At 28.5% G+C, this 16655-nt stretch overlaps 1 protein-coding gene across 1 annotated transcript in view; it reads left to right on the top strand.

The window, feature by feature from the left end:
• Positions 1-14378, top strand: part of LOC142239505 (uncharacterized) — a 95249-nt gene extending 80871 nt beyond the window's left edge. The window contains exon 11 of the mRNA XM_075311296.1: positions 13005-14378. Coding sequence (XP_075167411.1) covers positions 13005-13872 — 868 coding nt within the window. The 3' untranslated portion in view covers positions 13873-14378. The remainder of the gene's footprint in view (positions 1-13004) is intronic.
• The last annotated feature ends 2277 nt before the right edge of the window (positions 14379-16655 follow it).

Genomic DNA, 16655 nt, shown 5'->3' with positions numbered 1-16655 from the left:
TTTGTTTATTTGTATGTTCCGGGTTGGCGCGAAAACGGCTGAACCGATTTGCTTGAAACTTTCAGAGATCGTGGGGGGCATGTGCTGAAAATAGGGTACCTCATTTTTTGACATATGGTCGCGGAGAGGAACCTCCCCTTTGTCCGACTTTTTGAAAATTAGACCAAAGTTGACCGATTTGCTTGAAATTTTTATTGAAGATTGATGTTGGCATCTAGACAAAGATCCGCTACTTTTTATTTCGATATTTGGCGGCGGAGGGGGCCTCCCCTTTGTTCGACTTTTTTAAAGTACTGTGAAAAAACTAAAATTCTCTAAATTATCTGAGATTTACAGAAAACATGTGGTGAGGTTATGGAATTAATATGGGGTACCTGATGATTTCATATGTGGATGGGGAGGGGGACCTCCCCCTTTCCCTACTTTTTGAAACTTGGACCAAAATTATGCGATTTGCTTGAAATTTTCATTGAATGTTGGGGTTGGCATCTAGACAAAAGTCCGCTACATTATTTTTCGGTATTTGGTCGGGGAGGGGGACCTCCCCTTTGCCGATTTTTTTTTTTTTTGAAAGTACAAACAAAACTAAACTCCCCCGACTGAAATTTTACGGAAAAAACGGGTTATGAAATTTATACCAGGTTCCTGATTTTTTAATAAAAATAAAAGGGCATAGGGAGACATCCGCTTCTCTTAAGTACATACAGAGAAACAATTAAACTTTACCGAGTTACTTGAGGACTGGGGAGAGGTTACGATATTAATAGTTGATACCTGATTTTGTGATATTTGGACGGAAGAGAGGCCGCCCCTTTAGGCTTATAATTTGTTTGACATTTTTTGGGACGTTTACAAAAGATACGCTACATCACTTTTCGATATTTGGTCGGGGAGGAGGTCCTCCTCTAAAACTGCAAAAAAAAATTAAGTTTTCTTGAAATTTACAAAAGCAGTGGGGGAACGTTATGAACGAAGAGGCAACCTTCCTTGCCCCACACTTGAAGGAATGTTTTAAGAATTTTCTGGGAAGGTTAGGGGTGCTATTCACTAAGGTGTTTGTCGATATTGTATCGGGGAAAGTGACGTCCCTTTAAAACAATAGAGCAAAATTTAAACATCGCCGATCTACTTGAAATTTACAGGGAACGTGGGAGGAGGTGATTAAATTTATACATGATTTTTAAATTGGTATATGATTTTTCGATATCTGGTTGGGGAAGGGAAAATTGAAATAAACTTTGTCGATTTACTTCGATAGAATATATAGGGACCATTGAGTAGTTGCGAAATTAATATAGGGTACGTGATAGTCCGATATCAGGTCGGAGTGGTGCGAAGGTGGGGAGAGGGTGCCCTTTTGTCCGTTGTTTTTTTTTTCTTAAATTGAAAGTAGAGGGTTGTCCATAAATGGGAACTCGGTACATAATTTTATGATTTTTGCACAGGCTTCTGCCAGACTTCTTTTTAGTAAAGAACTTAAATTTACATGAAATTGGTAGCCAACGTAGAGGGTACATCATTTTCCAACATTTTAGCAAATGTTAATGTGGTAAAATTTTTTACTACGTTTGCTTTTTCCGATTTATTGGATAATATAGTGCTTAATTTTCAGATTTGTTGAGGAAAAGGATACCTTTCCTTGACAAACCACACTTAAAATTCACAAGAAATATAGAAGATTGTCCAACTACTTGAATACAGAACATTATTAAAAAAATTTGGAGGAAAGGGTACACCCTCTCCCGCCGTATTTGTACCTATAAACGAAAAATCAAGTAGTCCGATTTGTTTAAAAGAATTCAAATCTTTCCGAATTTGTTTTCAGCACGAAGGATATAGTTGACTAAGTTAACGCATAATGTTCCTCCAAATACGCTTCGGAAGGCGCAGCGAAGCGGGCCGGGTTACGCTAGTATAATTATAAAACGATATAGACCAATTTTTGCATGGCTATTATAGACCATATACTAGCACGACGTACCAAATTTCAACCGGATCGGATGAATTTTGCTCTTCCACGAGGCTACGGAGTTCAAATCTGGGGATCGGTTTATATTAGGGCTATATATAATTATGGACTGATATGGACGAATTTTTGCATGGTTGTTAGAGACCATATATTAATATCACGAACCAAATTTCAACCGGATCGGATGAATTTTGCTCTTCCAAGAGGCTCCGGAATTCAAATCTGGGGATCGGTTTATATGATGGCTATATATAATCATGGATCGATATGGACCAATTTTGGCATGGTTATTGTAGACCATATACTAACACGACATACCAAATTTCAGCCGTATCGGATGATATTTGCTCCTCTTAGGGGCTCCGCAAACCACATCTGGGTATCGATTTATATGATGGCTATATATAATTATGGATCGATATGGACCAATTTTGGCATGATTATTGTAGACCATATACTAACACGACGTACCAAATTTAAACCGGATCGGATGAATTTTGCTCCTCCAAGAGGCTCCGGAGGTCAAATCGGGGGATCTTTTTGTATGGGGGCTCTATATATTTATGAACCGATATGGACCAATTTTTGCGTGGTTATTAGAGACTATCTACAAACACCATGTTCCAAATTTCAGCGGGATCGGATGAAATTTGCTTCTGTTAGAGAGATATGTTACAGACGGACAGACATAGCTAGATCGATTCAGAATTTAACCACGACCCATAGTACATATATATACTTTATGGGGTCTAATATTTCGATGTGTTACAAACGGAATGATCTTAATGGGCAACATTTTGAAAAACACAATAAAACCATTTTCAATGATTAATATTTCTTTTTGTTCTCAAATCTTGAAATATAAAAGGCAACCCTCGTAATCGTAAAACGTCTTTAAATAAACATATCTGTATGTTTCAGTTACAAAACATTCAATTCGCATTATTATCCATTCCTATATGAAGTAAAGTAATATTCTCTAGATGCACAGCCAATATTCCTTAGAGTTGAAAAAATTGATTTTCAATTGCAGTTTTCCCATAGTCTCCATTTATTGATGATGATGATGATGATGATGATGGCCATAAAAAACTGTATAATAAGAAAATTGCTGCATCAGCAGTCTACCCGATTAAGTGTTTGCGGCATGACAAAACGAGACACAAAGAGCAATGGTTTTGCATGAAACTGAAATAGAGCTCTACGGCAACTCTACCTCCATCGTCATCGTCATCAGCCAATTTACCAACTGCAAAGTCTATAGAATCTAGCGAATATGGGAAATAAAGCAAATCCATATGAACGAAAGTATGAAATTTCATTATGTTGCTCACAACAACATCGACAACAACAGCAGCAATCAAACTCAAGCGTAATCGGAGAGAAAAAAGTAAAATTAATTGACCCGATTCAAGCTCAAGTTACAATTAATTACCAACACTTACATCAACCCAGTCTCTCCACCCACTTTCACCTGAGGACTTATGCGTAATAACATTATAGGGATTTTGATGGTGGATGGGATGATTTGACAAGAAACTCCCACCAACAAAAAAAAAAACATATGGCTTTACTTTCAACGATAGACATGTCTTCGATGCAATTTTATTTACAAATATCTATATGGGGCATTCCATGTTAAATTGAGTGCTTGCAAAACATTTTTTTTTATACAAATTTTGACCTTCCTTTATGGGGTTTGATATTGATTCCCAGCCAAACATGTGACTCCTTTAGAAATTGGTCAAACAAACCCAATGATGTGTACACTGAAAAAGGCGTACATAATACCAAAGATTTTAACTTTACTTTACTGACTTTGGTTATGATGACAATGCAAAGACGCGAGGATTTATTGTAAGGATACACTTAAGAGGCAATTTTAGATATTGGAAAACAAATCTTATTGTTATCGATTTTTATACCCTCCTCCATAGGATGGGGGGTATATTAACTTTGACATTCCGTTTGTAACACATCGAAATATTGATCTATGACCCCATAAAGTATATATAACATATTCTGGGTCGTGGTGAAATTCTGAGTCGATCTAAGCATGTGCTTCCGTCCATCTGTTGAAATCACGCTAACTTCCGAACGAAACAAGCTATCGACTTGAAACTTGGCACAAGTAGTTTTTATTGATGTATGTAGGTCGGATGGTATTGCAAATGGGCTATATCGGACCACTTTAACGTATAAAACGACGCTCGGATATGGCTTGCGGAGCCTCTTGGAGGAGCAAACTTCATCCGACCCGGTTGAAATTTGGTACATAGTGTAAGTATATGGTCTCTAACAACCAAGCAAAACTCGGTCCACATCGGTCCATAACTATATAAAGCCCCCATATAAACCTATCCCCAGATTTGGTTTGCGGAGCCTTTAAGAGAAGCAAATTTCATACGATCCGGCTGAAATTTGGAACATGGTGTTGGCATACAGTCTCTAACAACCAAGCAAAAATAGGTCCACATCGGTCCATAATTATATATAGCCCCCATATCAACCGATCCCCAGATTTGGCTTGCGGAGCCGATAACAGAAGCAAATTTCATCCGATCCGGATGAAATTTGGTACCTGGTGTTAGTATATGATCTCTAACAACTATGCAAAAATTGGTTCACATCGGTCCATAATTCTATATAGCCCCCATATAAACCGATTATACTTCCGGAGCCTCATGGATGAGCAAAATTCACCCGATCCGGTTGAAATTTTGGACGTGGTGTTAGTATATGATCTCTAACAACCATGCAAAAATTGGTCCATACCGGTGTTAGTTATATATAACCCCCATTTCAACCGATCCGCAGATTTGATCTCCGGAGCTCTTTGAGGAGCAAAATTCATTCGATCCGGTTGAAATTTGGTACATTGCTACCAACATTTTATTACTATACAAATTTTTTTCAAGATTATATGTCTATACATTTTTTGTTAAATTTTATTACTATAGAAAATTTTGTCAAAATTTTATTACTATAGAAAATTTTGTCAAAATTTTATTTCAATAAACAATTTTGTCAAAATTTTATTACTACAGAAAATGTTGTCAAGATTTTATTTCTACAGAGAATTTTGTCAAAATTTTATTTCTATTGAAAATTTTCCATAATTTTCCAACATTTTACTTCTATACAAAATTTTAGCAAGATTTTATTTCTATAAAAATTTTTGTAAAAATTTTATTTCTATAGAAAATTTTGTTAAAATTTTATTAGTATACAAAATTTTGTCAAAATTTTATTTCTATAAAAATTTTTGTCAAAATTTTATTTCTATAGAAAATTTTGTCAAAATTTTATTTCTGCAGAAAATTTTTTCAACATTTTATTACTATACTATTTTGTCAAAATTTTATTTCTATAGAAATTTTGTGAAAATGTTATTTCCATACAAAATTTTGTCAAGATTTTATTTCTATGAAAAATTTTGTAAAAATTTTATTTCTAAGAAAATTTTGTCAAAATTTTATTTCTGTAGAAAATTTTGTCAAAATTTTATTACTATACAAAATTTTGTCAAGATTTTATTTCTATAAAAAAATTTTGTCAAAATTTTATTTCTGTAGAAAATTTTGTTAAAATTTTATTTCCATAGAAATTTTGTCAAAATTTTATTACTATACAAAATTTTGTCAAGATTTTATTTCTATAAAAAATGTTGTCAAAATTTTATTACTATAGAAAATCTTGTCAAAATTTTATTTCTATAAACAATTTTGTCAAAATTTTATTACTATAGAAAATTTTGTCAAGATTTTATTTCTATAGAAAATTTTGTCAAAATTGTATTAATATAGAAATTTTGTCAAAATTTTATTTCCATACAAAATTTTGTCCAGATTTTATTTCTATAAAAAATTTTGTAAAAATTTTATTTCTAAGAAAATTTTGTCAAAATTTTATTTCTGTAGAAAATTTTGTCAAAATTTTATTACTATACAAAATTTTGTCAAGATTTTATTTCTACAAAAAAATTTTGTCAAAATTTTATTTCTAAGAAAATTTTTTCAAGATTTTATTTCTATAAAAAATTTTGTAAAAATTTTATTTCTAAGAAAATTTTGTCAAAATTTTATTACTATACAAAATTTTGTCAAGATTTTATTACTATACAAAATTTTGTCAAGATTTTATTTCTATAAAAAAATTTTGTCAAAATTTTATTTCTAAGAAAATTTTTTCAAGATTTTATTTCTCTAAAAAATTTTGTCAAAATTTTATTTCTAAGAAAATTTTGTCAAAACTTTATTTCTGTAGAAAATTTTGTTAAAATTTTATTTCTATACAAAATTTTGTCAAGATTTTATTTCTAAGAAAATTTTGTCAAAATTTTATTTCTAAGAAAATTTTGTCAAAATTTTATTTCTAAGAAAATTTTGTCAAAATTTTATTTCCGTAGAAAATTTTGTAAAAATTTTATTAAAAAAATTTTGTCAACATTTCATTTCTATAGAAAGTTTTGTCAAACTGAATTATATTCGTATTTAATCGGCCTTTTTTGTTTAATATATACCCCGTAGGGACTAACTTACAATTGAGAAGACGGTGCTAAAAAGTTTTAAGATACCTTGCCATCGGCAAGAGTTACCGCAACCCAAGTAATTCGGTTGTGGATGACAGTCTTTAGTACAAGTTTCTCTGCAGTCCATGGTGGAGTGTATATAAAATTCTTGTTTTTTTTTTATAAAGTAGTCTTTAATAAACAGTAATAAATAACCACAAATACTGATTGTAGACCCCATAAAATATATGCTGAGCGACTCAGTATCACTTTATGATTCGATCTAGCATACAAAATTTTGTCAAGATTTTATTTCTATAAAAAAATTTTGTAAAAATTTTATTTCTAAGAAAATTTTGTCAAAATTTTATTTCTGTAGAAAATGTTGTCAAAATTTTATTACTATACAAAATTTTGTCAAGATTTTATTTCTATAAAAAAATTTTGTCAAAATTTTATTTCTAAGAAAATTTTTTCAAGATTTTATTTCTATAAAAAATTTTGTCAAAATTTTATTTCTAAGAAAATTTTGTCAAAACTTTATTTCTGTAGAAAATTTTGTTAAAATTTTATTTCTATACAAAATTTTGTCAAGATTTTATTTCTAAGAAAATTTTGTCAAAATTTTATTTCTAAGAAAATTTTGTCAAAATTTTATTTATATAGAAAATTTTGTCAAAATTTTATTTCCGTAGAAAATTTTGTAAAAATTTTATTACTATACAAAATTTTGTCAAGATTTTATTTTTATAAATTTTTTTTTCAAAATTTTATTTCTATAGAAAATTTTGTCAAAATTTTATTTCTAAGAAAATTTTGTCAAAATTTTATATTTGTAGAAAATTTTGTCAAAATTTTATTTCTATAGAAATTTTGTCAAAAATTATGTCAAAATGTTATTACTATACAAAATTTTGTCATGATTTTATTTCTATAAAAAATGTTGTCAAAATTTTATTCCTATAGAAAATTTTGTCAACATTTCATTTCTATAGAAAGTTTTGTCAAACTGAATTATATACGTATTTAATCGGCCTTTTTTGTTTAATATATACCCCGTAGGGACTAACTTACAATTGAGAAGACGGTGCTAAAAAGTTTCAAGATACCTTGCCATCGGCAAGAGTTACCGCAACCCAAGTAATTCGATTGTGGATGACAGTCTTTAGTACAAGTTTCTCTGCAGTCCATGGTGGAGTGTACATAAAATTCTTGTTTTTTTTTTTATAAAGTAGTCTTTAATAAACAGTAATAAATAACCACAAATACTGATTTTAGACCCCATAAAATATATGCTGAGCAGCGACTCAGTATCACTTTATGATTCGATCTAGCGCTTGGTGTCCGTACATCTGTACATGTATTTGTTGTTTGAAGGATTCCGTGCCCAATTATTAACCGATTTTGATTTTGAAATTTAGTATAGGGTGTTTTTTTGTTACAAGCATAAAAATCTGATAATTTTTTTTTTTTGTGGACTTGTCCAAAAGAACTGCATCGGACAATTTGATTTTAATAGAGAATAGAGATATTTTGTACACTATTCAATTTTTTATTAACATTACATTCATCTCTGGTAAATATTATTTGACTTCCAATTTGTAGCTTTTTGGTCAACATTTGATTTTTAATTTTGACTGTAAATTACTCAGAAGTATAACAAATTTTTAGGAAAAATATATTTTTATAAATAGCGATATAATGTTATAAATACAAAAAAAATGATTTTATAGAATACGGTAAAAATTTGAAGACGTAAGAATTTTTTTCTGGTTGTATCTTAAAAGATACAGTTCACATTTAAGGGTTAAGTGTAAAATTGAACTCCTGTCTGCCTTCCTCCATTTTCATGGTCCTCAATCTATAAAATGGCATATAAATTTCATTGTTAAACATCTATCTTAACAACCTTTGGAATGAAAAAAAATCTAAATTGGATATATGTCAGTTCTTACGTGATAGTGGGTGTACGTTAGTGGGTGTATATTAGTTAGCTAATATGCCATTCGCTCTACACCGAATTCCTGTGTACTTGAATTTCTTTAGTATTGGGTGTTATTTTGTTTTGTTTTTTCGCTCATCGCCATAGTACCATAAAGAAATCACTTAATTAACATCACATCTTTTAATAAACCTCCCGATGGGTGGGCGGACCCAACCATGGCACATGATCCGGACTCAGATTGTCTATGAGCTGTAAAGCATAGCAAGTGATATATGATGTGAACAAATTAATGAAACCACCTCCACCTTTTGTGATTACAACAATTACATTAAGTAGGTGATTAATCAAAGTGTTATCGGTTAATATCCGCAAAAATGAAATGACTAAATCATTTTGATAAATATTAACAATATGTTTTTTTTTTTTTTTTGAGTAAAACAAGTGGGAAAATGTAACAGTGGGGTTTTAAAATAACATTATGTGGTGAAAAGCACAATGAAAATGCGAATACAAAGAAATAAGCTATTGACATCAAACATGACTCAAATAATTTTTATGTTTGAGAATTTATTTTTAAAAGATTAAACGAAGTATTGTCCGTTGTTGGCCACTAATTTTTCTTCCAAAGAAGTGTTCTATTATTTTATTTCAGACGTTTATTTATTATTTTTTGATCACTCCTAATAGCGACAATTTATTTGAGTGTTTTAATATCCCTTGAGACTTGGATGGTATGGCCTAAAACAAAAATTAAAAAACTTAAAGTTATTGTTAGAAAATGTGTGTATTTATAGGAAATTTAGTAAAAATTTTATTTCTCTAGAAAATTTTGTCAAAATTTTATTTCTATAGAAAATTTTGTCAAAAATTTATTTTATGGCAAGTTTTGTCAAAATTGCATTTCTATAGAAAATTTTGTCAAAATTGTATTTCTATAGAAAATTTTGCCAAAATTTTATTTCTATAGAAAATTTTTTCAAAATTTTATTTCTTTATTTTCTATAGAAACTTGTTAATTTTTTTCCATAGAAAAATTTGTAAAAACTTTATTTTTATCAAATATTTTGTCAAAATTTTATTTCTATAAAAAATTGTGTCATCATTTTATTTCTATAGAATATTTTGTCAATTTTTTTTCTATAGGAAAATTTTGTCAAAATTTTATTTCTATAGAACAAATTTTGTCCAAATTTTATCTCCATAGAAAATTTTTTCAAAATTTTATTTCTGTAGAAAATTTTATCAAAATGTTACTTCCATAAAAAATTTTATCAAAATGTTACTTCCATAGAAAATTTCGTAAAAATTTTATTTCTATAGAAAATTTTGTAAAAATTTTATTTCTATAAAAAATTTTGTCAAAATTTTATTTCTATAGAAAATTTTGTCAATTTCTTTTTTCTATATAACAATTTTGTCAAAATTTTATACCTATAGAAAAATGTTTTAAAAATTTTAGTTTTATAGAAAAAATTGGTCAAAATTTTATTTTTTCAAAAATTTTGTCAAAATTTTATTTCTATAGAAAATTTTATCAAAATGTGATTTCTATAGAAAATTTTGTCACAATTGTATTTCTTTATTTTCTATAGAAATTTTTCAAAATTTTATTTCTATAGAAATATTTGTAAAAATTTTATTTTTATCAAAAACTTTATCAAAATTTTATTTCTATAAAAAGTTTTGTCAAAACATTATTTCTATAGAAAATTTTGTCAAAAATTTTTTTCTGTAGAACAAAAATTTGGTCAAATTTTTATTTTTTCAAAAATTATTTCAAAATTTTATTTTTATAGAATATTTTATCAAAATGTTACTTCCATAGAAAATTTTGTCAAAAATTTATTTCTATAGAAAATTTTGTAAAAATTTTATTTCCATAGAAAATTTTGTCAAAATTTTATTTCTATATAAAATTTTGTCAAAATTTTATTTCTATATTGAATTTTGTCAACATTTTATTTTTTTTTTTTTATAGAAATTTGTCAATTTTTTTCTATAGAAAAATTTGTAAAAATTTTATTTTTATCAAAATTTTATTTCTATAAAAAATTTTGTCAAAATTTTATTTCTATAGAAAATTTTGTCAATTTTTTTTTCTATATAACAATTTTGTCAAAATTTTATACCTATAGAAAAATTTTGTAAAAATTTTATTTCTATAGAAAAATTTGGTCAAAATTTTATTTTTTCACAAATTTTGTCAAAATTTTATTTCTATATAAAATTTGGTCAAAATGTTACTTCTATAGAAAATTTTGTCAAAATTTTATTTCTATAAAAAATTTTGTCAAAATTGTATTTCTTTATTTTCTATAGAAATTTTTCAAAATTTTATTTCTATAGAAAAATTTGTAAAAATTTTATTTTTATCAAAAACTTTATCAACATTTTATTTCTATAAAAAGTTTTAGCAAAACTTTATTTCTATAGAAAATTTTGTCAATTTTTTTTTTTCTATAGAACAAAAATTTGGTCACAATTTTATTTTTTCAAAAATTTTGTCAAAATTGTATTTCTCTATATTCTATAGACATTTTTCAAAATTATATTTCTATAGAAAAATTTGTTAAAATTTTATTTTTATCAAAAACTTTATCAACATTTTATTTCTATAAAAAGTTTTGGCAAAACTTTATTTCTATAGAAAATTTTGTCAAAATTTTTTTTTTCTATAGAACAAAAATTTGGTCACAATTTTATTTTTTCAAAAATTTTGTCAAAATGTTATTTCTATAGAAAATTTTGTCAAAATTGTATTTCTTTATTTTCTAGAGAAATTTTTCAAAATATTATTTCTATAGAAAATTTTGTTAAAATTTTATTGCTTTAGAAAATTTTGTCAAGATATTTCTTGTATAGAAAATTTTGTCAAAATTTTATTTCTATAAAAAATTTTGTCAAAATTTTATTACTATACAAAATTGTGTCAAAATTTTATTTCTATAGAAAATTTTGTCAAATTTTATTGCTATAGAAAATTTTGTCAAAATTTTATTGCTATAGAAAATTTTGTCAAAATTTTAGTACTATACAAAATTGTGTCAAGATTTTATTTCTATAGAAAATTTCGTGAAAATTTTATTTCTATAGAAAATTTTGTCAAATTTTATTGCTATAGAAAATTTTGTCAAAAATTTATTTCTAAAGAAAATTTTGTCAAAATTTTATTTATATAGAAAATTTTGTCAAAATTTATTACTATACAAAATTGTGTCAAGATTTTATTTCTATAGAAAATGTTGTCAAAATTTTATTTCTATAGAAAAATTTGTTAAATTTTATTGCTATAGAAAATTTTGTCAAAATTTTATTTCTATAGAAAATTCTGTCAAAATTTTATTACTTTAGAAAATTTTGTCAAAATTTTATTACTTTAGAAAATTTTGTCAAGATATTTTTTGTATAGAAAATTTTGTCAAAATTGTGTCAAGATTTTATTTCTATAGAAAATTTTGTCAAAATTTTATTTCCATAGAAAATTTCGTCAAATTTTATTGCTATAGAAAATTTTGTCAAAATTTTATTTCTATAGAAAATTTTGTCAAGATATTTTTTGTATAGAAAATTTTGTCAAAATTTTATTTCTATAGAAAATTTTGTCAAAATTTTATTACTATACAAAATTGTGTCAAGATTTTATTTCTATAGAAAATTTTGTCAAAATTTTATTTCTATAGAAAATTTTGTCAAATTCTATTGCTATAGAAAATTTTGTCAACATTTTATTTCTAAAGAAAATTTTGTCAATATTTGCGTATTTAGACGGCCTTTTTTTGTTTAGTATATACCCCGTATGGACTAACTTGCAATTGAGAAAACGGTGTTAAGAAGTTTTACGAAACCTTGGCATCGGCAAGGGTTACCGCAACCCAAGTAATTCGATTGTGGATGCCAGTCTTTAGTAAAAGTTTCTATGCAATCCATGGTGGAGGGTACATAAGATTCGGCCTGGTCGAACTTACGGCCGTATATACTTGTTTAGTACTTTCATGGTAGCTTGCCTCCATAAACGACCTTTACTATGGCTTCATTTGTTGCCAAAGGGTTGATACACGGATTTTCTTATTCCATGCGAAACCCCATGTAATCTAATTTGTTGTATTTCCATACAAAGACCCCAATAAACACATATCAATTTTATAATGATCCACAAATAAGGAATGGGGAAATAATTTCTCAATGTTTATTTAGTAAAAGCTTTTTTTATTTATTTATTAAGGTTGTTTTTTTCTCTTCTTTTAAAGCAAATAAACGTGACTTGTAATCTGAACAAAATTAGTTTTTGCATACACATATGTATATGCAAATCCTAAAAACAAAAGTTAAAAATTCCAAACAGGTGTGTTGATCTACAAGAGGATTTACAATAACAACAAAGTTAACAAAATCCCATATACCATTCAAATAAATAAACCAAAATCATTTTGTAAAACATGGGAAACAAAAAGAAAATTAAACTAAACTTTCTATTTTATTTCAAAGGATGAAGATATATAAGCATTTCATGTTAACCCTTCCTTTTCCTCATTTTCTCATTACATTTATCTGTGTCTTTCTTGTTTTTGTGTTTTTTGTAGAAATTGCCCCCATGGAACACCCTCACGTGTACCTTTGCTTACATGTAACACATCGACCAGTACCCAGGAAGATAAATCGGCTGCACGTAGTTTTCTTCAAGCCACAGCGGCCACAATACAAAGGCATGCCTCTGGCTTCCATAGGCAACAGCAGCAGCAGCAGCAGCATCATCATCCTCCCTCCATTGGTCAACGCAAGTCCTTGATAATCAACAGTAAGGGTGAATGTAATCTCGCATCCACAACTTCGACCAGCAAACGTAGAAGAAATTCGGCTATTTGTTATCGCGACCACATGGATACATCCGAGGATGATGAGTATCCCTTGGAGGGTGAGAATATGTACAAGTTGAAAAATTTACATCACCATCATCCAGCCGGGACTACATCATCATCCCATCAACCCCATATGCCCCAACAGACTGATAAACATATGCATAAACATCATCATCATCATGCCACGAACCAGGATGATGTGGATTGCAATTCTTTGGTTTCATACGATGGCTCAGCATCTTCCTCCGGTGCCTGCTCAACTTCCTCATCCCAATTACCACAGGTACCCATGCTGGTGGTTTTGATCATATTGATATTCTATGTAAGTCTGGGAACGGTTATCTTTGCATTGTGGGAAAATTGGTCACTAATTGATGGTGCCTATTTTTGTTTTGTGACTTTGACCACCATTGGTTATGGCGACTTTGTCCCATTGCGTACCTTCCAGGGACCCGAAATACAATTGTTTGCTTGCTGTGCTTATTTGCTATTGGGCCTGGTTCTAGTGGCCATGTCCTTTAGCATTTTGGAAACTCAGCTAATATGGAAATGTAAGAGGTTGGCCGTGCGACTGAAACTGACCAAAGAATGATGCTGTAATCAGCGAATGCAATTTGTGTAAATACAATGTCATTTTGGAAAGGCAATGAAATAGAGAGTAAGATTTTTTTGTTTTTTGTAAAAAAATTGCGATAAGATTATTTTTCTGTTTGTTCATATATTCCTTAAATTATAAAGTTTATGGCGAAAATTTTCATTTTTTTATATAGGGAAGGTAGGAGGGTTATTAAAGCATGGAAGTATTAGTCTGAAATCCCATGAAGTATACACAATACAATCCCGAACACCAAAAAGTGTATCAGGCTGCATGTCAAGTCATTTGAATGGGGCACATTGGGAGGCATATGGATATGGTTTCTATATAAAGCTATACTTAAAGCTTATGTTTTGCCAGGTCCCTTGAAACTTCGATAACAGACTCTAAAAGCCTCTAAAAAAACATAGATAACGTCTGCTCATAAAAAACGAACAACAAAAAGGGTTTTAGGATGATTGTCAGATCTTTGGGTCGTATATGGTCCTTGATTTCTACACTCAGAAAATTTAACGTCGTAACTACAAGTAACTTCCATAATATTGAGTAGTTCAAAATTTTACTCACAGTTAGTTAAATTTAACTGTTGATGAACTAAATTAACTCAGTGGAAGTAAATTGAACTTACGGCCATTACCAGCAAAATGGTTAAGAACTCCCAATGAGTTCGTACATGGGCTGAAGCAAATATAATAATAGGGAATACGTATTTTCTCGAACGTACGAAGAAGTTTCTCAGCGTTACCGAACTTTTACTGTGCAATATTACGAAGTCTAGTTGGACACGAAATTTCCGTTTTTAGTACAAATAAACTAACGATGAATGTCAATTCTAACTACCGTTGAGTGAATCTATTTCTAGACAATAGTTCGTCTCCGAAACATGTGCTCATGTGGTGTTAATGAATAGATGCAACCAAGCAAGAAAAGAATAAACAAAGTCACATTTGGTTGTTGATGAGTATAATAGCTAAGTGGCCCAGTGGATAGTGTGTTTAGTTAGAAAACTGATGGTACGCGGTTTGATCCTCCGTCCGGACAAAAGGTAAAATTTTATAAAATGATAAAAATAAAATCCAATAAATAATTCTAAAGGATTTGTACTACAGAAGAGTAAGTGGTTTGTACTAAATATAATATGACATGTAGAAATGGGGATCCTCCCCCTTGATGTATCCTTGCTCCAAGTCACCAGGTGGTCTAGGAAATCCGGAACATTAATTTTTTCGTTTTTAAAAAATGTATTATTTAGTTAATTTTTTACTTCTGAACAGTTAAATTTGAACTTGACAAAAGTTAAAACAAATTACTAACGTATAGGAAAATGTTGAACTTACTATGGGTACATGCTTCTTTAGCGACATACGAAGTTCAATATTAACACTGGTTAGTTAAAAATAACTCGCTAATGGGTTCACTCTTCTCTGAGTGTAGAAAGACCTGAGGACTTTTTCTGCTATCTGCTGGATTCAGTCTCTTCAATTTAATTTAGATTCAGTCTCTTCATAGAAACCCAAAGAGATCAACTTCTTATATTGTTAACATTTTTTTTCTATAGAAAATTTTCACAAAATTTTATTTCTATAGACAATTTTGTGCAAAATTGTATTTCCATAGAAAATTTTGTCAAAATTTTGTTTCTAAAGAAAACTATTACAAAATTTAATTTCTATAGAAAATTTTGTCAAAATTTTATTTCTATAGACAATTTTGTCAAAACGTTATTTCTATAGAAAATTTTATAAAAAATTTTATTTCTATAGAAAATTTTGTAAAAATTTTATTTTCGAAGAAGATTTTGTCAACATTTTATTTATAAAGAAATTTTTACAAAATTTTATTTCCAAAAAAGATTTTGTTAAAATTTCTATAGAATATTTTGACAAAACTTGATTTTTATTGGAAATTTTCTCAAAATTGTATTTCTATAGAAAATTTTGTCAAAATTTCATTTCTATAGACAATTTTCCCAACATTTTATATCTATAGAAAATTTCCCACAATTTTATTTCTAAAGACAATTTTTTAAAAAATTTATTTCTATAGAAAATTTTGTCATAATTTTATTTCTATAGAAAATTTTCTGAAAATTTTATTTCTAAACAAAATATCAAAATTTTATCTCTGTAGAAAATGTTGTTTTTTTATAAAAAATTTCGTAAAATTTTCGTAAAAATTTCTATAAAAAATTTCGTTATTTCCTTACAACATTTTGTCAAAATTTTATTTCTATAGAAAATTTTTTAAAAAATTTATTTCTTTATTTCAGCTTAAAACCATACATTGACTAAACTACAAGAGTAGCTTAACCAACAGAGGAAAAGAATGTTTGTCAAATTTATTTGGGCAAAGCCCTATAGACTGCAAGATGGTTGGATGGACGCACGTTTCGGAATTACCACATTCCTCATCAGCATCCTCTACTTGCAGCAAAACTATCAACCAATTATCAGAATAAATTCAGGCAGTTTATTAAACCCAACAAAAACCACACTTGAACCCTCCGAAAAAAGGTTTTACATTGATAGCCGGCTTATGCCGAAATAAACTCGAAACAAACATATCTCTTTTCCTATGCCACTGTCAAATCATCGATTTGAATTCACATGGCTGGGTTTATTTTGAGCGTGCCTCCTCTTCTTTTTCCATTTGTTTTGTTTTGTTATTGTTGGTTTTGTTCTTTAAGCATTGTTGTTGTTTTTTTATTTCAGCTTAAAACCATACATTGACTAAACTACAAGAGTAGCTTAACCAACAGAGGAAAAGAATGTTTGTCAAAT

The sequence above is a fragment of the Haematobia irritans genome, chromosome 5 (genome assembly GCF_050003625.1).
Source record: "Haematobia irritans isolate KBUSLIRL chromosome 5, ASM5000362v1, whole genome shotgun sequence".
NCBI classification, from domain to species: Eukaryota; Metazoa; Arthropoda; class Insecta; order Diptera; family Muscidae; genus Haematobia; species Haematobia irritans.
This window is presented reverse-complemented; position numbering and strand designations above follow the sequence as displayed.